Source organism: Ranitomeya variabilis, chromosome 2 (assembly GCF_051348905.1).
Source record: "Ranitomeya variabilis isolate aRanVar5 chromosome 2, aRanVar5.hap1, whole genome shotgun sequence".
Taxonomy (NCBI): Eukaryota; Metazoa; Chordata; class Amphibia; order Anura; family Dendrobatidae; genus Ranitomeya; species Ranitomeya variabilis.
Genome location: NC_135233.1, coordinates 137,451,590 through 137,473,154, shown reverse-complemented (window position 1 = coordinate 137,473,154; position 21,565 = coordinate 137,451,590). Strand labels below are relative to the sequence as shown.

Sequence of the window (21,565 nt, the reverse complement as noted above, 5' to 3'; positions counted from 1 at the left end):
AGTGGGCAAATTATCAGACAGCCCCACTTCCTTCACCCCGCTCCCAGCACCCCAATCAATATAAACCTGGGCCATTGGCAAGGGACAGCTGATGCCCCCAAACCCAGTGACAGGGTTTTCCCCGGAATTATTTCTTCAGGGGCTGCCAGTTCGGGTCAGATGAGGGTTCCTTCAGCCCCGGTGTCCTTGAGGCCTGTAGCAACATGACCTCCCACAGTGACGTGCTGTACGTTGTCACACACCCTCCCAACTACACCACCCACCAAAAGAACTGCTGCATTAGGCCCTGGGGCCTTGGCTGGGAGATTCTTCTGTTTGTTTGGACAGAAGGTACTGATATGACCAGGCTGCCTGCAGTGGTAACACTGGCGAAGTTCGGTGGTAGGTCTGGTGCTGTTGGCCACGGGGACAGGACCTCTGGTGTGTTGGCTGGCAGGGGTACTGGCGTTGGCTGCAGGCTTACCCCCTCTCCATTAGGTACTGCACCTAAGGTAAATAGTCGCCAGAAAGGCTGCCTGCTTTGTACTGGCTATTGGGCACGCTGCAGCGACGCGATAAACTACTCCCGCTCAGGCAGGAACAATAATTATCAAGCCGCAGTCGCTACAGTGACACCCAAAGGCCTGCACAGTACACGGTATTACTGCCACCAGCTTCGATTAAACGGGTCCGAAGCTAACCCAAAACAGTAGCGTAAATTCCCTTCAGAAGACTTAGGCCATGTTCACACGCTGCGGGTTCCTCTGCGGGTTAATCCCGCAGCGGAATTGAAAATCTGCAGGGCAAAACCGCTGTGGTTATCCCTGCAGATTTATCGCGGTTTGTTCCGCGGTTTCCGCTGCGGGATTACTGCTGTACTATTGATGCTGCATATGCAGCAATATGCAGCATCAATAGTAATGTAAAAAATAATAAAAATTGGCTATACTCACCCTCTGACGTCGCGATCTCCCCGGCGCTGCAAGCGGCTGTGCCGACAAGGACCTTCGTGACGTCACGGTCATGTGACCGCGGCGTCATCACGGTCATGTGACCGCGACGTCACCACAGGTCCTGTTCGGCACAGCAACTGAGACCGGACGGCCGCGGGCAGCGCTGAGAGGTGAGTATAGCTTCATTTTTTATTTTAATTCTTTTTTTTACACTATTTTATGGTTCCCGGGGCCTGGAGGAGAGTCTCCTCTCCTCCACCCCGGGTACCACCCGCACATTATCCGCTTACTTCCCGCAACGTGGGCACAGCCCATGCGGGAAGTAAGCGGTTCAATGCATTCCTATGGGTGCAGAATCGCAGCGATTCTGCACAAAGAAGTGACATGCTGCGGGTTGTAAACCGCTGCGTTTCTGCACGGTTTTTCCCGCAGCATGTGCACTGCGGTTTGCGGTTTCCATAGGGTTTACATGTTAATGTAAACGCTATGGAAACTGCTGCGGACCCGCAGCATCAAAATCGCGGCGGTTCCGCGGTAAAAACCGCAGCGTGTGAACATGGCCTCAGGGTACGTTTTTAGAGCATGGAGAAAGAACTTGCATGAAATAATATACCCCACAAAATGTAGGCAGTGCTTTATCAAAATATTTTACAAAGATGTTACAAATGAGACAATTGCAAATATGTACAAGGTAATTATAAAAAAAACAGGGAATAACATGAGAAATAACACTTACAGTTGTTCAAAGCATTGCAGGCAACAGGCTAGGGGAACTTTCCATCTATCCCAGTGCATCAGGGCGTGCACTCTGGGCTCTTCAGGTAAAAACTCAAATCTGACCCTCTTGGATGCCGGCCAGCACTTAAAACCTACAGCCTGTGACCTCACAGAAAGGGCTGGCTTTTCCAATCCCTCCTACCTCTTCCTTTTTACTAACAGGGCATGAAATATATCTGATGCCCGTAACTTCGCTACAGAACATGTCATAATCGTACCATACCCAGCATTCATCTCGTATTATCGCTGGCATTCTAGTGAGATCAAATATGTCCTATTTGGGATGTATATTTACAGAGAAATCCCTACTTCTTCACCTGATGGAGTTAAAAGCTCATGTTTAGAGTGATGGGTAGATCCTTCGATGGAGATTACAAATATATGTTTTCGTGGTCTTAACTTAAACGATTTGCCTAATATCTTCCAAAAACAGAACAAAAGACTTTCAAGATTCTAGAAGTTTCTAATCCAGTTAAAGCTGGGTACTTTCCACTACAGGAAATGCCGGTCGTAAATACCTTGGTGCGGGGGATGCGGGCTTGTGAGCTGAAAGTCAGGTATTTGCAGCCACAAGCTGCCGCAGAATCACTCCAAGAAGGGGGGCTTAGCCCACAGCAGGCTAGCAAGAGAACTAAACTTATATATTTTATACCATATTGCGACAGTAATAAAGAGAGGCAAGGTAGTCAAGACTGATGGAGTGGAATTATCAGCAGGGCACATAGCAGATATTCAGACATGCTGCAAGTACCTCGGCATCACACAAGGATACGGTAACCATGATGAGGAGGCAAGGAAAGCAGCAACATTCCAATACTATCAAAGGGTAAGACAGGTCCTGAAGAGCCAGCTCAATGGGAAGAATAAAATCTGCACCATCAATATATATGCCATGCCTGTTATCAGATACCCTGCTGGCATAGTGTGCATGGAAGTCTCCACCCTAAGTCTAACACCCAAAGATTGTATACCAACAGAAAGGAGGGTGTTTGAGACTTGATAAGCACCCAAGCCAACATCACTGATGAAACAAGGAGTATCCAGGAATACATCAGAAAAATGGGACCAAAAGATGAGATGCTGAGAGAAAGCCTAAGGCAGCAACAACAGATCAGGAAGGAAGAACAGGAACATGAAGTGCCATGGAAAGACAAGTTGCTGCATGGGATGTACCATCGACAGATAATGGAGGTGGCTGACACAGAGAAATCCTACCAATGGCTGGAGAAAGCTGGACTGCGAGACAGCACAGAGGCACTAATCATAGCGGCACAAGAGGAAGCACTAAGTATCAGATCCATAGAAGCAGGTATCTACCACACAAGACAAGACTAGTGATGAGGGAGTGTGCTTGTTACTCAGGTTTTCCGAGCATTTTGGGCGTGCTCGTAGATTATGTTTGTGTCTCCGCAGCTGCATGATTTGCGGCTGCTAGACAGCCTGAATACATGTAAGGTTTCCCTAACAAACAGGTAAGCCCTGCATGTGTTCAGGTTGTCTAACAGCCGCAAATCATGCAGCTGCTGCGACAAACATAATTTACGGGCACGCCCAAGATACTAGGAGAACACCCGGGCATGTTCGGAGAACCCGAGTAACGAGCACACTCGCCCATCACTAGACAAGACCCAAGGTGCAGTCTATGCAAAGAAACTTCAGAAACCAGTCCAACACAGAGACAGGATGTAAAATAATCTCCAGGTCCCAACTAGAGATGAGCAGGACGCACAGATGACGTCGCGCCAGCCCTGGGTGATCTAAGGCTGCGCCGCGAACGCCTTAGGGCTATAGATTTGCGGCCTCCCTTCCAGCCGCCAGGTAGCACTAACTCGAAAGCTGAACCAGAAACCCGTGAATCCATCCACTCATCTGTAGTCCCAATTTCCCTGATACAGCGGTCAGCCCCGGCTTTGGGTCTACACCCTGCAGTCTAGGGACTGAGCCTGAATGTCCCTGTCAGCGCCCCTATGACAACTCCTCCTGCCAGGGGAGAAAGAAATGGTAAATGTCCGTGGATTGGGGTGTGGCCAAAATTTGTCGCGACTGCTACGCGTTCCACATGATCTGTCCCCCTCTCTGGTCTTCAATAATTGGGAGGTTTGGAGCTTACGTTCTTTTATATATAAGTTCCAAAATGACAGCGGACATTCATGAGGGAGCTGCAGGGCTGGCGACCCCACGGTGTGTGGAGCCTCAGTGGTGAATATAAAAGACAAGTACAGTATTTCTTTTATACATCTTCGACCAACTTATGGCTTCGCCTGAAAAAAAAACAGCATCGAAAACTGCGTGTGTGACTGCGCCTTACCCAATGGCTGAGGGCAGCCGAGGGCACCACACAACACCGCAGTGTAGCAAGTTGTAACAGCGCGGTTATTACTCGAATTGTCTGAGTCACTGTCCAAGTTTCTGCTCAATAAAGTTTGTTTGATAAGCAAAAAAAAAAAAAAAAGCAGCGCAGTGAGCTCTGTGGCTGGCAGCACGCACTGCCGTCAGGCGAGCGCAGGTGTCGTCACTTCCGGTGTCCCCTCCTCCTGTCCGTGCGGCTTCCTGGCTGCTGCCCCGGATGGTGTATAGCGGTAGTGGAGCTGCTGCGGCTGCTGCTCTCCTGTCACCTGACGCAGCGGCCGGCGGCCCTCCTCCTCTTCTCCCTCCTTCTCACCCGGCTCCTGGACCGGAATCCTCTTCCTCCTGCCCTCGAAGTTCTCGCTCGTCAGCCTCTGTGCCTCGCTCTTCCCCCGGCCTCCCCGCCCCGGTGTCCCGCCCGGAGGGGGCCCGGCTGCCGAAGATGGCGGCGGGGGCTGCGGCGGGATCCTCGGAGTGGTTAGTTCTCAGAGATGGATGTTTGCGCTGTGACGAACATGGTGTGAGCAGTCTGTCCTATCATCCGGCGCTGAACGCCATCCTGGCCGTCACTACCCGGGGCAGCATCAAAGTCATCGATGGCACGTCAGGGGCTATCCTCCAGGCGTCAGCCGTGCACGGTGAGTGCCGGGGTGTGGGGCTGTCACCGAGACGGCGTGCCGCTCCCTACCTGTTATGTGTCAGTAGCACCGACCGGGGCAGCTGTTATACACAGGAGCATGTATGGGCCACTGTGTGTATGTGAGGGCGAGGGGGTCTCTGCCACTGTGTGTATGTGAGGGCGAGGGGGTCTCTGCCACTGTGTGTATGTGAGGGCGAGGGGGTCTCTGCCACTGTGTGTATGTGAGGGCGAGGGGGTCTCTGCCACTGTGTGTATGTGAGGGCGAGGGGGTCTCTGCCACTGTGTGTATGTGAGGGCGAGGGGGTCTCTGCCACTGTGTGTATGTGAGGGCGAGGGGGTCTCTGCCACTGTGTGTATGTGAGGGCGAGGGGGTCTCTGCCACTGTGTGTATGTGAGGGCGAGGGGGTCTCTGCCACTGTGTGTATGTGAGGGCGAGGGGGTCTCTGCCACTGTGTGTATGTGAGGGCGAGGGGGTCTCTGCCACTGTGTGTATGAGGGCGAGGGGATCCCTGCCACTGTGTATGTGAGGGCGAGGGGATCCCTGCCACTGTGTGTATGTGAGAGCGAGGGGATCCCTGCCACTGTGTGTGTGTGAGGGCGAGGGGATCCCTGCCACTGTGTGTATGTGAGAGCGAGGGGATCTCTGCCACTGTGTGAGGGCGAGGGGATCCCTGCCACTGTGTGTATGTGAGGGCGAGGGGATCCCTGCCACTGTGTGTATGTGAGAGCGAGGGGATCCCTGCCACTGTGTGTATGTGAGAGCGAGGGGATCCCTGCCACTTTGTGTATGTGAGAGCGAGGGGATCCCTGCCACTGTGTGTATGTGAGAGCGAGGGGATCCCTGCCACTGTGTGTATGTGAGAGCGAGGGGATCCCTGCCACTGTGTGTATGTGAGAGCGAGGGGATCCCTGCCACTGTGTGTATGTGAGAGCGAGGGGATCCCTGCCACTGTGTGTATGTGAGAGCGAGGGGATCCCTGCCACTGTGTGTATGTGAGAGCGAGGGGATCCCTGCCACTGTGTGTATGTGAGAGCGAGGGGATCCCTGCCACTGTGTGTATGTGAGAGCGAGGGGATCCCTGCCACTGTGTGTATGTGAGAGCGAGGGGATCCCTGCCACTGTGTGTATGTGAGAGCGAGGGGATCCCTGCCACTGTGTGTATGTGAGAGCGAGGGGATCCCTGCCACTGTGTGTATGTGAGAGCGAGGGGATCCCTGCCACTGTGTGTATGTGAGAGCGAGGGGATCCCTGCCACTGTGTGTATGTGAGAGCGAGGGGATCCCTGCCACTGTGTGTATGTGAGAGCGAGGGGATCCCTGCCATTGTGTGTATGTGAGAGCGAGGGGATCCCTGCCACTGTGTGTATGTGAGAGCGAGGGGATCCCTGCCACTGTGTGTATGTGAGAGCGAGGGGATCCCTGCCACTGTGTGTATGTGAGAGCGAGGGGATCCCTGCCTCTGCCTGTGTGTATGTGAGAGCGAGGGGATCCCTGCCTCTGCCTGTGTGTATGTGAGAGCGAGGGGATCCCTGCCTCTGTGTATGTGAGAGCGAGGGGATCCCTGCCTCTGCCTGTGTGTATGTGAGAGCGAGGGGATCCCTGCCTCTGCCTGTGTGTATGTGAGAGCGAGGGGATCCCTGCCTCTGCCTGTGTGTATGTGAGAGCGAGGGGATCCCTGCCTCTGCCTGTGTGTATGTGAGAGCGAGGGGATCCCTGCCTCTGCCTGTGTGTATGTGAGAGCGAGGGGATCCCTGCCTCTGCCTGTGTGTATGTGAGAGCGAGGGGATCCCTGCCTCTGCCTGTGTGTATGTGAGAGCGAGGGGATCCCTGCCTCTGCCTGTGTATCTGAGAGCGAGGGGATCCCTGCCTCTGCCTGTGTATCTGAGAGCGAGGGGATCCCTGCCTCTGCCTGTGTATGTGAGGGCGAGGGGATCCCTGCCTCTGCCTGTGTATGTGAGGGCGAGGGGATCTCTGCCTGTATATGTGAGGGCGAGGGGATCCCTGCCTCTGCCTGTGTATGTGAGGGCGAGGGGATCCCTGCCTCTGCCTGTGTGGGAGGGCGAGGGGATCCCCTTCCTAATAATATATGATAGCTAGTAACTAGTGATGAGCGAGTATGCTCATTAGTCGAGTTTTCCCAAGCATGCTCGGGTGGTCTCCGAGTATTTGGGCGTGCTTGGAGATTGTTTGTGTCGCCACAGCTCCATGATTTGCGGCTGCTAGACAGCCTGAACACATGCAGGGATTGCCTGTTTGTTAGGGAATCGTCACATGTAAATTCAGGCTGTCTAGCAGCCGCAAATCATGCAGCTGCGGCGACACAAACTAAATTTACGAGCACACCCAAGTACTCGGAGACCACCCGAGCATTTTCGGGAAAACTCAAGTAACGAGTATACTCGCTCATCACTAGTGAGGACCTCTAAACGTACAAAATGGTCAGCCGCAATCATTTGGTCAACATGATCACTGTCAACTTAATAAGTGAGGAAGAATTGGATCCCTGTTAGGATTTACAAATAGGTTGGAGTACATCCCAGTCAGCAATAAGAGCAGTGAAAGATATTTTTATCGTTGTAGAATTTCTGCCTGCATTTATAAACTGGTGGAGGTGGCCTCCTATCAGGATTTGGAAATTAATTGAAGAGCATCCAAGTCTCATTTATAATAGGGGATAAGAAGATCCCTGCTGCTATACAATATGGCATGTGGTCCAGTCAGCATTTATTCAGTCTTCCCTGGGGGCATCTGCTTTCACTCCTCGGAGGGGTGAAAGCGCACTCCCCCAAAGAAGACTGAAGAAATGCTAAGATGGGCAACAAGTAGAGATTTCACATGCTGCTCTCCAAAAGCAGCAAATATAAATACCTCTGCAATGGAGCCACAAAGCACAAATGGAAAAAAAGCGTCACAGGGAAACACAAGGATTTTTATAAGGTATGGTATTTAACACAATATTTTTTAACAGGTGACAGGTCCTCTTTAAAGGGTTATTCTGAAAATAGTAAGTTGTCCACAATTCATAGGCTAGAGGACAGCTTACGGATTGCGACGAGTCTGATTGGTGGGGCTCCACCGATTCTGAGAACGAGGCTTGCGGAGCCCTGACTTGAGAGGAGGTGAACAAGTTCCATCTTTTCTCCATTTGTAATGAATAAAGTTGCCTCAAATTTCCCTTTAATGGTAACTTGGGGATAAGCTTTTATTTAAAGGGGCATTTTTTCGGGGCTCACAGTTGCATTGTAGAATAGTCTTCCTGTGTCAGCTGAGTATAATTTGTTCGTGTTCTGTCCTGAAACTGACTTCAGAATGGGGTAATAATATATTTGTCCACTACTGCATATCCCCTTAACTGTTCCAGACAACATGGTGAAAAATACTTACTCATTTATCGGGTTGGTACCGTTCCTGTCATGTCGGCGCTATCTCACCCTGCGGTTATGGACTAATGCAAATGATGGAATATTGAAAAGCAGCAGTTGGTCAGCAGCTTTTAATCACCTGCATTGGTCTTGTGACATAACTGTGTCACGTGACCACCTGGATTAACAGCTCTGACAGACTGCTGTGGTCCGCGAGATATTTGTATCCTTTTTTTTTAAATTTTTTTTTAAAATTTATCTGTGACACTTTAGCAGTTAAGCGGTTTTTCAGTAGTGGAAAACTCCCGTTAGGTGTAGATCTCAAGAGTCCATGAGCGGTGTTTGTGCCATGTATTGCCTTACTGTACTGTTCATATTGACTAATTACTAGTGTTGGTTGGCTTTCTTGTTTAGGTAATGTGATTATCTAATGTCAAATTGTATTCAGACCCATGTCATAACAGTGGACACTAACATTTTGGTAATGCGTGTCATAATATTTTCCAATTCAATTGTAGTCAACATTAAAGGAACCTATCCCCTCCAGAAAACACTATTTTCCTGCAAAAATCTGCAGGTAAATCGTGTTTAGATCATGTCCTACTGGAGCAGCAGCTACAGGTAGAAAAATAAGTTATATTCTCACTGTAGCTACTCTCTTCCAGTCATTGAGGCAATGCAGAGAGTGGTTAATCGCTAATCACTACGTGGTGAGCGTGGCTGTTATCACTCACGGCACATAGATTAAAGGGACTCTGTCAGCCCAGAATGACCGTTTAAACCAAGTACAGGCGCTCCGAGCTCCATGATGTGGCCAATCATTTATATTAAAAGGTTAAGAAACCAGCTCACCTCATCGGTCCTAGACGTGCATGAGCAGGGAAAGTGACCACACGTGGATAATCAAGAGAGTTTAGAAAATTCCAGCTCATAACTTTATTTCAAAAAGATAAAAACGTGAATCCACATTGCAATGCAATGCTTTTCAATCGCATGCAGGCGTTCTTTATCAGAGCTACATACCATGGAGGCCTGCATTTTGTGTTTGCTTGTGTTATCTAAGGCCGGCGTCACACTAGCGAGTTTTACGGACGTATGAGCGCAGAAAATACGTCCAGAAAATACGCATTGCACACGGCCCAATGATTCTCTATGGGGTAGCTCCTATCTGCCATATATTACGCATCCGTAATATACGGTATGTTACAGGCATAGAAAATCGCAGCATGCTGCGTTTGTCAGCGTATTGCGCAAAAAATCCGCCAATGAAAGTCTATGGGGGCGAGAAAATTACAGATTACACACGGACCATGCGTGTGACTTGCGAGAAATACGCATCGGTGTTCTATAGAAAAGCCGGTAATTCAGTGCAGTGTACAGTAAAATCACACTGACAGAATGGAATAGGTAGAATAAATGTGTACACACAGAATGTGTGTGTGTATATATATATATATATATATATATATATATATATATATATATATATATATATATATATATATATATATATATTTTATTATTATTATTATTATTATTATTATTATTATTATTATTATTATTATTATTATTATTATTATTATTATTATTATTATTATTATTATTATTAATTTTTTTTTTTTTTTTTTTTTTTTTTTTTTTTTCAGCGCTAGATAGAAGAAAAGCCGGTAATTCAATTGCCGGCTTTTGCTATCTCCTTCACAAACCGGACAGGATATGAGACATGTTTTACATACAGTAAACCATCTCATATCCCTTCTTTTATTACATATTCCTCTTTACTAATGTAAGAAGTGTATGTGTGCAAAATTTTGTGGCTCTAGCTATTAAATTAAAGGGTTAAATCCCGGAAAAAATTGGCGTGGGCTCCCGCGCAATTTTCTCCGCCAGAGTGGGAAAGCCAGTGACTGAGGGCAGATATTAATAGCCTAGAGAGGGACCATGGTTATAGGACCCCCCCCCCCCTGGCTAAAAACATCTGCCCCCAGCCACCCCAGAAAAGGCACGTCTGTAAGATGCGCCTATTCTGGCACTAAGGGCTCATTTCCACATGCGAGAGAAAAAACGGTCCGTAATCTGGACCGAAAAAACGGATGTAACGTATGCGATTGTCATGCGAGTGCAATGCGAGTGCAATGCGATTTTTAATCGCATCATCCGTATGACATCCGTATTACTGTCCGATTTGTACGCACCGGTGTCCTTTGAAAAGCCGGCAAATCAGTGCTGTGTACAGTAAAATCACACTGACAGGTTAGAATAGAGTAGATATATACACATAGAATAGGTATATATACATATACCGTATATACTCGAGTATAAGCCGAGATTTTCAGCCCAAATTTTTGGGCTGAAAGTGCCCCTCTCGGCTTATAGTCGAGTCACGGTCGGCGGGTGAGGGGGAGAGGGCGCTGAGGCATACTTACCTGCTTCCGGCGCTCCTGGCGCTCCCCCTGCCCGTCCCACGGTCTCCGGGTGCCGCAGCTCTTCCCCTGTTCAGCGGTCACGTGGGACCGCTCATTAGAGAAATGATTATGGACTCCACTCCCATAGGGGTGGAGCCGCCTATTCATTTCTCTAATCAGCAGTGCCGGTGACCGCTGACAAAGGAAGAGGCTGCGGCACCGAAGACCAGCTATCCAGGGGAAGGAGCGGGACGCCGGGAGCAGGTAAGTATGTCATATTCACCTGTCCGCGTTCCACACGCCGGGCGCCGCTCTGTCTTCGCGTCCTCTTGCAGTGACTGTGCAGGTCAGATGGCGCGATGACGCATATAGTGTGCGCGCCGCCCTCTGCCTGATCAGTCAGTGCAGAGAGACGCCGGGACCGGACGCTGAGGAGCTGCAAGCAAGAGAGGTGAGTATGTGTTTTATTATTTTTATTGCAGCAGCAGCAATGGCACAGCTTTCTATGGGACAGCTTTCTATGGCACATCCTATGGGGCAATATTGAACGGTGCAGAGCACTATATGGCACAGCTATGGGGCAGTAATGAATGGTGCAGAGCACTATATGGCACAGCTATGGGGCAGTAATGAACGGTGCAGGGCACTATATGGCACAGCTATGGGGCAATTATGAACGGTGCACAGCTTTCTATGGCACAGCTTTCTATGGCACAGCTTTCTATGGCACAGCTTTCTATGGCACAGCTTTCTATGGCACAGCTTTCTATGGCACAGCTTTCTATGGCACAGCTTTCTATGGCACAGCTATGGGGCAATAATGAACGGTGCAGAGCACTATATGGCACAACTTTCTATGGTACAGCTATGGGGCAATAATGAATGGTGCAGAGCACTATATGGCACAGCTATGGGGCCATAATGAACGGTATGGAGCATCTATTTTTATTTTTGAAATTCACCGGTAGCTGCTGCATTTTCCACCCTAGGCTTATACTCGAGTCAATAAGTTTTCCCAGTTTTTTGTGGCAATATTAGGGGGGTCGGCTTATACTCGGGTCGGCTTATACTCGAGTATATACGGTATATATGTCAGTGAGACACCTATATATGTATATTTATATTTAATGCAGCGCAAGATAGCATTAAAGCCGCTAATTCAATTACCGGCTTTTCATTTCTCCTTCCCAAACCCGACAGGATATGAGACATGGTTTACATACAGTAAACCATGTCATATCCCCCTTTGTTTTGCATATTCCACACTACTAATGTTAGTAGTGTGTATGTGCAAAATTTCGGCGCTGTAGCTATTAAATTTAAGGGTTAAATCGCGGAAAAAATTGGCGTTGGCTCCCGCGCAATTTTCTCCGCCAGAGTGCTAAAGCCAGTGACTGAGGGCAGATATTAATAGCCAGGAGAGGGTCCATGGTTATTGGCCCCCCCGTGGCTAAAAACATCTGCCCCCAGCCACCCCAGAAAAGGCACATCTGGAAGATGCGCCTATTCTGGCACTTGGCCACTCTCTTCCCTCTCCCGTGTAGCGGTGGGATATGGGGTAATGAAGGGTTAATGCCACCTTGCTATTGTAAGGTGACATTAAGCCAGATTAATAATGGACAGGCGTCAATTATGACACCTATCCATTATTAATCCAATTGTATGAAAGGGTTAAAAAAACACACACACATGATTAAAAAGTATTTTAATGAAATAAACACAGCGGTTGTTTTAATATTTTATTGCTTTCTCAATCCATGTGAAGACCCTCGCTTGGAAAAATAATAAACCAACAATATACATACCTTCAGATGACCTGTCACGTCCGACGAGGTAATCCATCTGAAGGGGTTAAAATATTTTACAAGCAGGAGCCCTGCTATAATGCAGCTGTGCTCGTGCTTGTAAGCCCCGGGGAATGAAGGAAATGTAGGTCAATGACCTATAGTTACCTTCAGTCGCGGTGATGCGCCCCCTGCTGGTTGTCCTCATATGACCTCGAGCGTGGGAAAAAGTTCCCAGGCTGCTGTTCATGAGGACATCCACCAGGGGATATATAAAATACTCACCTAGTCCCGGCGATCCTGGCGCTCCCCCTGCCTGTCACACTGTCTTCGGGTGCCGCAGCCTCTTCCTCTGTCAGCGGTCACCGACACCGCTGATTAGAGAAATGAATAGGCGGCTCCGCCCCTATGGGAGTGGAGTCCATAATCATTTCTCTAATGAGCGGTCCCACGTGACCGCTGAACAGGGGAAGAGCTGCGGCACCCGAAGACCGTGTGACAGGCAGGGGGAGCGTCAGGATCGCCGGGACTAGGTGAGTATACCTCAGCGCCCTCTCCCCCTCACCCGCCGACCCCACTGCCGACCGTGACTTGAGTATAATCCGAGAGGGGCACTTTCAGCTCAAAAATTTGGGCTGAAAATCTCGGCTTATACTCGAGTATATACGGATATACGGTACATATATAGGTGTCTCACTGATATATATATATATATATGTGTGTGTGTATATATATATATATGTGTGTATATATATATATATGTGTGTATATATATATGTGTGTATATATATATATATATGTGTATATATATATATATATGTGTGTATATACACTCACCGGCCACTTTATTAGGTACACCATGCTAGTAACGGGTTGGACCCCCTTTTGCCTTCAGAACTGCCTCAATTCTTCGTGGCATAGATTCAACAAGGTGCTGGAAGCATTCCTCAGAGATTTTGGTCCATATTGACATGATGGCATCACACAGTTGCCGCAGATTTGTCGGCTGCACATCCCAAAGATGCTCCATACAAGGCAGGATGGATCCATGCTTTCATGTTGTTTACGCCAAATTCTGACCCTACCATCCGAATGTCGCAGCAGAAATCGAGACTCATCAGACCAAGCAACGTTTTTCCAATCTGCTACTGTCCAATTTCGATGAGCTTGTACAAATTGTAGCCTCAGTTTCCTGTTCTTAGCTGAAAGGAGTGGTACCCGGTGTGGTCTTCTGCTGCTGTAGCCCATCTGCCTCAAAGTTCGACGCACTGTGCGTTCAGAGATGCTCTTAGGCCTACCTTGGTTGTAACGGGTGGCGATTTGAGTCACTGTTGCCTTTCTATCAGCTCGAACGAGTCTGCCCATTCTCCTCTGACCTCTGGCATCAACAAGGCATTTCCGCCCACAGAACTGCCGCTCACTGGATTTTTTTTCTTTTTCGGACCATTCTCTGTAAACCCTAGAGATGGTTGTGCGTGAAAATCCCAGTAGATCAGCAGTTTCTGAAATACTCAGACCAGCCCTTCTGGCACCAACAACCATGCCACGTTCAAAGGCACTCAAATCACCTTTCTTCCCCATACTGATGCTCGGTTTGAACTGCAGGAGATTGTCTTGACCATGTCTACATGCCTAAATGCACTGAGTTGCCGCCATGTGATTGGCTGATTAGAAATTAAGTGTTAACAAGAAGTTGGACAGGTGTACCTAATAAAGTGGCTGATGAGTGTATATATGTGTGTGTATATATATATATATATGTGTGTATGTATATATGTGTGTATATATATATACCTATCATATGTGTATATATCTACTCAATTCTAACCTGTCAGTGTGATTTTACTGTACACCGCGCTGAATTACCTGCTTTTCAAAGGACACCGGTGCGTAAAAATCGGACAGAACTCGCATGGTGCGAGTGCTGTGCGATTTTTTTTCTCGCACCCATTGACTTGCGTTGGCGAGTCTCGTCCGAGACTCGCAGCAAATCGCAGCATGCTGCGATTTTTTTCTCAGTCCGATTTCGGCTGAGAAAAAAATCGCAAATGAAAAGACACCTATTGAATAACATTGGTCCGAGTGCAATCCGATTTTTTTATGGGATTTCACTCGTCCGTTTTCCTCGCCAGTGGAAATGAGCCCTTAGCCTCTCTCTTCCCACTCCCCTGTAGCGGTGGGATATGGGGTAATGAAGGGTTAAGGTCACCTTGCTATTGTAAGGTGACATTTAGCCAGGTTAATAATGGAGAGGCGTCAATTATGATACCTATCCATTATTAATCCAATAGTATAAAATGGTTAATAAAACACACATTATTAAAAAGTTTTAATGAAATAAAGACACATGGTGTTTTAATATTTTATTATACTCTTAATCCACCTGAAGACCCTTGTCACCTGAAATAAAGTTAAAAAAAAAAAAACAGCAATATTCCATACCTTCTGTCGTTAGTCTTGTCACACGCTGTAAATCCATCTGAAGGGGTTAAATCATTTTACACCCAGGAGCTCTGCTAATGCAGCTGTGCTCCTGCCTGCAAAACTTGGTGAATGAATGGAATGCAGGGGAATGTACTGTAGTTACCTCGAGTCGCAGTGATGCGCCATCTGCTGGATGAACTCGTATGAACTCGAGCGTGGGAAAATATTCTGCAAAGATACTACATCCGAAACGTCGCTACGCCATTCAGGCAATAAAGTCCACTATTTTTTTGAGTTTTTGTGCTACTTTCCATTTTTTTACGCAAATACTTTTTCATACAACTGCATTTCTGCTATTATACCCTCCACACTTAGGTCATACATTATAATGAATCTGTTATGGCTAGGTCATGTTTTTCCATGAAGTAGTACCCACTTTTGAAAGAGTTGGTGGACCTGGCTTAATTTTTTTTTTTTTACTTTTTGCTCAAACAATTGAATTTTCTATGCCAGGTTTTCCCCACTGCGTGCGTACTTATGCGCAAATGGACAACTTCTGGCTTTGAGTGATTGGTTGGGGTTATGACTCTGAGACAACCATCAGGACGTAAAAGCTTATAAATACTTTTAGATACAGTTCATTAAAGTACTACTCCAGCGTGCTGTTTTTTTTTTTTTTTTTTTCAAATACTTCCTTATCCGTTAGTTGCACTGGTCAACGCAATTTTTCTGGGAAAAGGTTATAACCCCTTCATGACCTTGGGATTTTCCGTTTTCCCGTGTTCGTTTTTCACTCCCCTCATTCCCAGAGCCATAACTTTTTTCTTTTTCTGTCAATTTGGCCATGTGAGGGCTTATTTTTTGCGGGACGAGTTGTACTTTTGAACGACAAGTGCGGTGAAATTGCAAAAAAAGTGCAATCCCACACTTGTTTTTTGTTTGGCTTTTTTGCTAGGTTCACTACATGCTAAAACTGACCTGCCATTATGATTCTACAGGTCACTACGAGTTCATAGACACATAACATGACTAGGTTATTTTTCACCTAAGTGGTGAAAAAAAATTCCAAACTTTGCAAAAAAGAAAAATAAAATTGCGCCATTTTACGATACTCGTAGCGTCTCCATTTTTCGTGATCTGGGGTCAGGTGAGGGCTTATTTTTTGCGTGCCGAGCTGGCGTTTTTAATACCATTTTGGTGCAGATACGTTCTTTTGATCGCCCGTTATTGCATTTTAATGCAATGTCGCCGCGACCAAAAAAACGTAATTCTGGCGTTTCTAATTTTTTTCTCGTTACGCCATTTAGCAATCAGTTAATGCTTTTTTTTTATTGATAGATCGGGCGATTCTGAACTCGGCGATACCAAATATGTGTAGGTTTGATTTTTTTTTTTTTTTCAATTGATTTATTTTGATTGGGGCGAGAGGGGGGTGATTTAAACTTTTATATATTTTTTTTATTTTTTTCACATTTTTTTTTTACTTTTTTTTTTTTACTTTTGCCATGCTTCAATAGCCTCCATGTGAGGCTAGAAGCAGGCACAGCACGATCGGCTCAGCTACATAACAGCGATCATCAGATCGCTGCTATGTAGCAGAAATTCAGGTGTGCTGTGAGTGCCGACCACAGGGTGGCGCTCACAGCTGCCGGAGATCAGTAACCATAGAGGTCTCAAGGACCTCTATGGTTACCATTCTAAAGCATCGCCGACCTCCGATCATGTGACGGGGGTCGGCGATGACATCATTTCCGGCCGCCCGGCCGGATGCGGTAGTTAAATGCCGTTGTCTGAGTTTGACAGCGGCATTTAACTAGTTAATAGCGGCGGGTGAGTCGCGATTTCACCCGCCGCTATTGCGGGCACATGTCAGCTGTTCAAAACAGCTGACATGTCCCGGCTTTGATGCGGGCTCACCGCGGAGCCCTGCATCAAAGCAGGGGAACTGACCTCGGACGTACTATCCCGTCCGAGGTCAGTAAGGGGTTAAAACATATTTTAAGTCAATTTTGGCTGCTGATTACGAATATGAACTCCGTTTTTGGCTATCACATCAGGATTTCGAGATTTTCAATTTTTGATGAAAATTACTCCTATCTAATGTTTTATGATAAAAACACATGATTTTCAATACTACATTGTATATTTTTAATCAAGGAATAACAAAGATTACAAAGTCTATGTACAGCAAATCAAATATACTTACAGAATTAAACTACAAAATATACTGTAAAAGCACATATATCTATGGCACACAGATGAATGACAAATGGCAGTTATTTGATCTTTCTTTTCTTGGCTGATCTGTGATGTATAGCTTCTGGGTTGTCTCTCATCAAGCTCCAGCAATAGTCAGCCATCAAATGTGAGTCCCACCGGCCTTGATACCATTCTTCCATTGTTTTAATGTCCTGATGAAAACGCTCCCCTTGTTCCTCGCTCACATCCCCAAGGTTCTCTGGAAAAAGTCCAAATGGCTGTGTAAATAGTGAATCTTGATACTCATTCTACATCCAAGATTTTGCAGACTCATTAGTAGCTCTTCCACAATCTCTTCATAGTTGTCTGCTTTCTTATTCCTTAGAAAATTCTGCACCACATTACAAAATGCATTCCAAGCTCTTTCTTTTGTTTCATTCATTGATGTGGTAAAATTTGGGTCTCTCATAAGTGTTCTTATTTGAGGTCCATCAAATATTCCAGCCTTTTTCTTCTCTTCACTAAGACCAGGAAAAGCATTCTCCACTGTGATTGAGAGCTTTGACGAACTGCTTCATCAATCCAAGTTTTATGTGTAAGGTAGGAAAGACAATGTCCTTCCTATCCACTAGAAGATCATGGATGACATTCTTATTGCCAGATGCCAAACTCTGTCACTGAGGCCATTCAGTTTTCACCCAATGCTCTGCTGTAGCTCTACTGTCCAGTAGCACAGAAAACAAGGGTGTTATCATAAAAAATGGGAATTATGCATGTTCAAAGAAAACAAAGATATTCTCACATTTATTGGGAAACTAAATGAAAACTAAATTTACCTTAGTGAACCGTATAAACCGGAACTTTTCATACACTACTTATATTTATCATGGAATTCTTGAAAATGGGCTATATACCTGTAGCGCAAAAACGTGATGTTATAGAGAAATTATAAGATCAGATTTGAATTCAGCACCCTCAAATTAGTCTAAAACTGTACTTAAAGGGAACCTGTCACCACGTTTTTGGAAGATGGGATAAAAATAGCGTTAAATAGGGGCAGAGGTGGGCATTACATTAGTGTGTTTGTTATGCGTTTATTACCCACCTAAGTTGCCGAAATACCTTTGCAAAGTCTCCGTTTTCGCCTGTCAATCAGGCTGGTCTGGTCAAAAGGGCGTCTTGTCTTCCCCCAGATTTTGCGTAGTTTTCCGTTGGTGGCGTAGTGGTGTGCGCATGCCCAAAGTCCTGAATCCTCTGCCAGGGGATTTAAAAGAGCGCGCTGTTCGTTTTCATTGGTGATCGGTGGGCGCGGCCATCTTCCTTTGGCCGCGCGTGCGCAGAAGCGGCGCTCTGCTGGCCGCGGCTTCAGTAAAATGGCCGCGGGATGCCGCGCGTGCGCAGATGGATATCGCGGCGGCCACTTTCCTGAAGCCGCGGCCAGCAGAGCGCCGCTTCTGCGCACGCGCGGCCAAAGGAAGATGGCCGCGCCCACCGATCACCAATGAAAACGAACAGCGCGCTCTTTTAAATCCCCTGGCAGAGGATTCGGGACCTTGGGCATGCGCACACCACTACGCCACCAACGGAAAACTACGCAAAATCTGGGGGAAGACAACGCCCTTTTGACCAGACCAGCCTGATTGACAGGCGAAAACAGAGACTTTGCAAAGGTATTTCGGCAACTTAGGTGGGTAATAAACGCATAACAAACACACTAATGTAATGCCCACCTCTGCCCCTATTTAACGCTATTTTTATCCCATCTTCCAAAAACGTGGTGACAGGTTCCCTTTAAAGTCCATGCCAGAATTTTTTTATTTTTGGAGACCAGTGTTATCATTAATGTTCAAGTACTTCTCACTAAAATAGAGTATCATCTAAAAGTTAATTTCAGTTCTTCAATACAAAAAGTTAAACTCGTATATTATATAGTCACTACAGAGTGATGTATTTCAAGTGTGTATTTCAGTTAATATTGATGATTATGGCTTACACCCAATGAAAACCCAAAAGTCATTATCTCTGTAAATTAGAATACCGTATATACTCGAGTATAAGCCGAACCGAGTATAAGCCGACCCCCCTAATTTTGCCACAAAAAACTGGGAAAACTTATTGACTCGAGTATAAGCCTAGGGTGGAAAATGCAGCAGCTACCGGTGAATTTCAAAAATAAAAATAGATGCTCCATACTGCTCATTATGGCCCCATAGCTGTGCCATATAGTGCTCTGCACCATTCATTATTGCTCCACAGCTGTACCATAGAAAGCTGTGCCATATAGTGCTCTGCACCGTTCATTATTGCCCCATAGCTGTACCATAGAAAGCTGTGCCATATAGTGCTCTGCACCGTTCATTATTGCCCCATAGCTGTACCATATAGTGCTCTGCACCGTTCATAATTGCCCCATAGCTGTGCCATATAGTGCTCTGCACCGTTCATAATTGCCCCATAGCTGTGCCATATAGCGCTCTGCACCGTTCATAATTGCCCCATAGCTGTGCCATATAGTGCTCTGCGCCGTTCATAATTGCCCCATAGCTGTGCCATATAGTGCTCTGCACCGTTCATAATTGCCCCATAGCTGTGCCATATAGTGCTCTGCACCGTTCATAATTGCCCCATAGCTGTGCCATATAGTGCTCTGCACCGTTCCTTATTGCCCCATAGCTGTGCCATATAGTGCTCTGCACCGTTCCTTACTGCCCCATAGCTGTGCCATATAGTGCTCTGCACCGTTCCTTACTGCCCCATAGATGTGCCATATAGTGCTCTGCACCGCTCCTTATTGCCCCATAGCTGTGCCATATAGTGCTCTGCGCCGTTCATAATTGCCCCATAGCTGTGCCATATAGTGCTCTGCACCGTTCATAATTGCCCCATAGCTGTGCCATATAGTGCTCTGCACCGTTCATAATTGCCCCATAGCTGTGCCATATAGTGCTCTGCACCGTTCCTTATTGCCCCATAGCTGTGCCATATAGTGCTCTGCACCGTTCCTTACTGCCCCATAGCTGTGCCATATAGTGCTCTGCACCGTTCCTTACTGCCCCATAGATGTGCCATATAGTGCTCTGCACCGCTCCTTATTGCCCCATAGCTGTGCCATATAGTGCTCTGCACCGTTCATTATTGCCCCATAGGATGTGCCATAGAAAGCTGTGCTGCTGCTGCTGCAATAAAAATAATAAAACATACTCACCTCTCTTGCTTGCAGCTCTTCAGCGTCCCGGCGTCTCTCCGCACTGACTGATCAGGCAGAGCGCACACTATATGCGTCATCGCGCCCTCTGACCTGCACAGTCAGTGCGGAGAGAGAGACGCCGGGAAGACAGCGGCGCCCGGCGTGTGGAACGCGGACAGGTGAATATGTAATACTTACCTGCTCCCGGCGTCCCGCTCCTTCCCCCGGACAGCTGGTCTTCGGTGCCGCTGCCTCTTCCTCTGTCAGCGGTCACCGGCACCGCTGATTAGAGAAATGAATAGGCGGCTCCGCCCCTATGGGATCCACTCCCATAGGGGCGGAGCCGCCTATTCATTTCTCTAATGAGCGGTCCCACGTGACCGCTGACAGAGGAAGAGCTGCGACACCCGGAGACCGTGGGACGGGCAGGGGGAGCGCCAGGAGCCCCGGAAGCAGGTACCGTATATACTCGAGTATAAGCTGAGATTTTCAGCCCAAATTTTTGGGCTGAAAGTGCCCCTCTCGGCTTATACTCGAGTCATGATCGGTGGTGGGGTCGGCGGGTGAGCACTGTCATATACTCACCTAGTCCCGGCGTTCCTGTCGCTCCCCCTGCCTGTCACACTGTCTTCGGTGCCGCAGCCTCTTCCCCTGAGCGGTCACGTGGGACCGCTCATTAGAGAAATGAATAGGCTGCTCCACCCCCCATAGGGGCGGAGCCCCCTATTCATTTCTCTAATCAGCGGTGCCGGTGACCGCTGACAGAGGAAGAGGCTGCGGCACCGAAGACCAGCTGTCCGGGGGAAGGAGCGGGACGCCGGGAGCAGGTAAGTATCTCATATTCACCTGTCCTCGTTCCACACGCCGGGCGCCGCGCCATCTTCCCGGCGTCTCTCCGCTCTGACTGTTCAGGCAGAGGGCGCGATGACGCATATAGTGTGCGTGCCGCCCTCTGCCTGATCAGTCAGTGCGGAGAGAGACGCCGGGAAGATGGCGCCGAGGAGCTGCAAGCAAGAGAGGTGAGTATGTGTTTTTTTTTTTTTTTATTGCAGCAGCAGCTATGGGGCAATAATGGACACTATGCTATGGGGCACTATATGGCACAGCTATGGGGCAACGGTGCAGAGCACTATATGGCACAGCTATGGGGCAACGGTGCAGAGCATTATATGGCACAGCTATGGGGCAACGGTGCAGAGCATTATATGGTGCAGAGCATTATATGGCACATCTATGGGGCAATGGTGCAGAGCACTATATGGCACAGCTATGGGGCAATGGTGCAGAGCACTATATGGCACAGCTATGGGGCAATGGTGCAGAGCACTATATGGCACAGCAATGGGGCAACGGTGCAGAGCACTATATGGCACAGCAATGGGGCAACGGTGCAGAGCATTATATGGTGCAGAGCATTATATGGCACAGCTATGGGGCAATGGTGCAGAGCACTATATGGCACAGCTATGGGGCAATGGTGCAGAGCACTATATGGCACAGCTATGGGGC

The 21,565-nt window shown here is 47.6% G+C and overlaps 1 protein-coding gene across 7 annotated transcripts in view; it reads left to right on the top strand.

Annotated features, from left to right (window-relative positions):
* The first annotated feature begins 3,979 nt into the window (after positions 1–3,979).
* The window catches only part of BIRC6 (baculoviral IAP repeat containing 6), a 397,034-nt gene continuing 379,448 nt past the window's right edge, over positions 3,980–21,565 (top strand). For 4 of the 7 annotated variants that reach the window (XM_077283022.1, XM_077283023.1, XM_077283021.1 and 1 more), the window contains exon 1: positions 3,981–4,693. In XM_077283022.1, coding sequence (XP_077139137.1) covers positions 4,276–4,693 — 418 coding nt within the window. In that variant the 5' untranslated portion in view covers positions 3,981–4,275. Of the gene's footprint in view, positions 4,694–21,565 lie in introns of all 7 variants that reach the window. The other 3 variants (XM_077283020.1, XM_077283019.1, XM_077283017.1) reach the window with 1 other exon arrangement.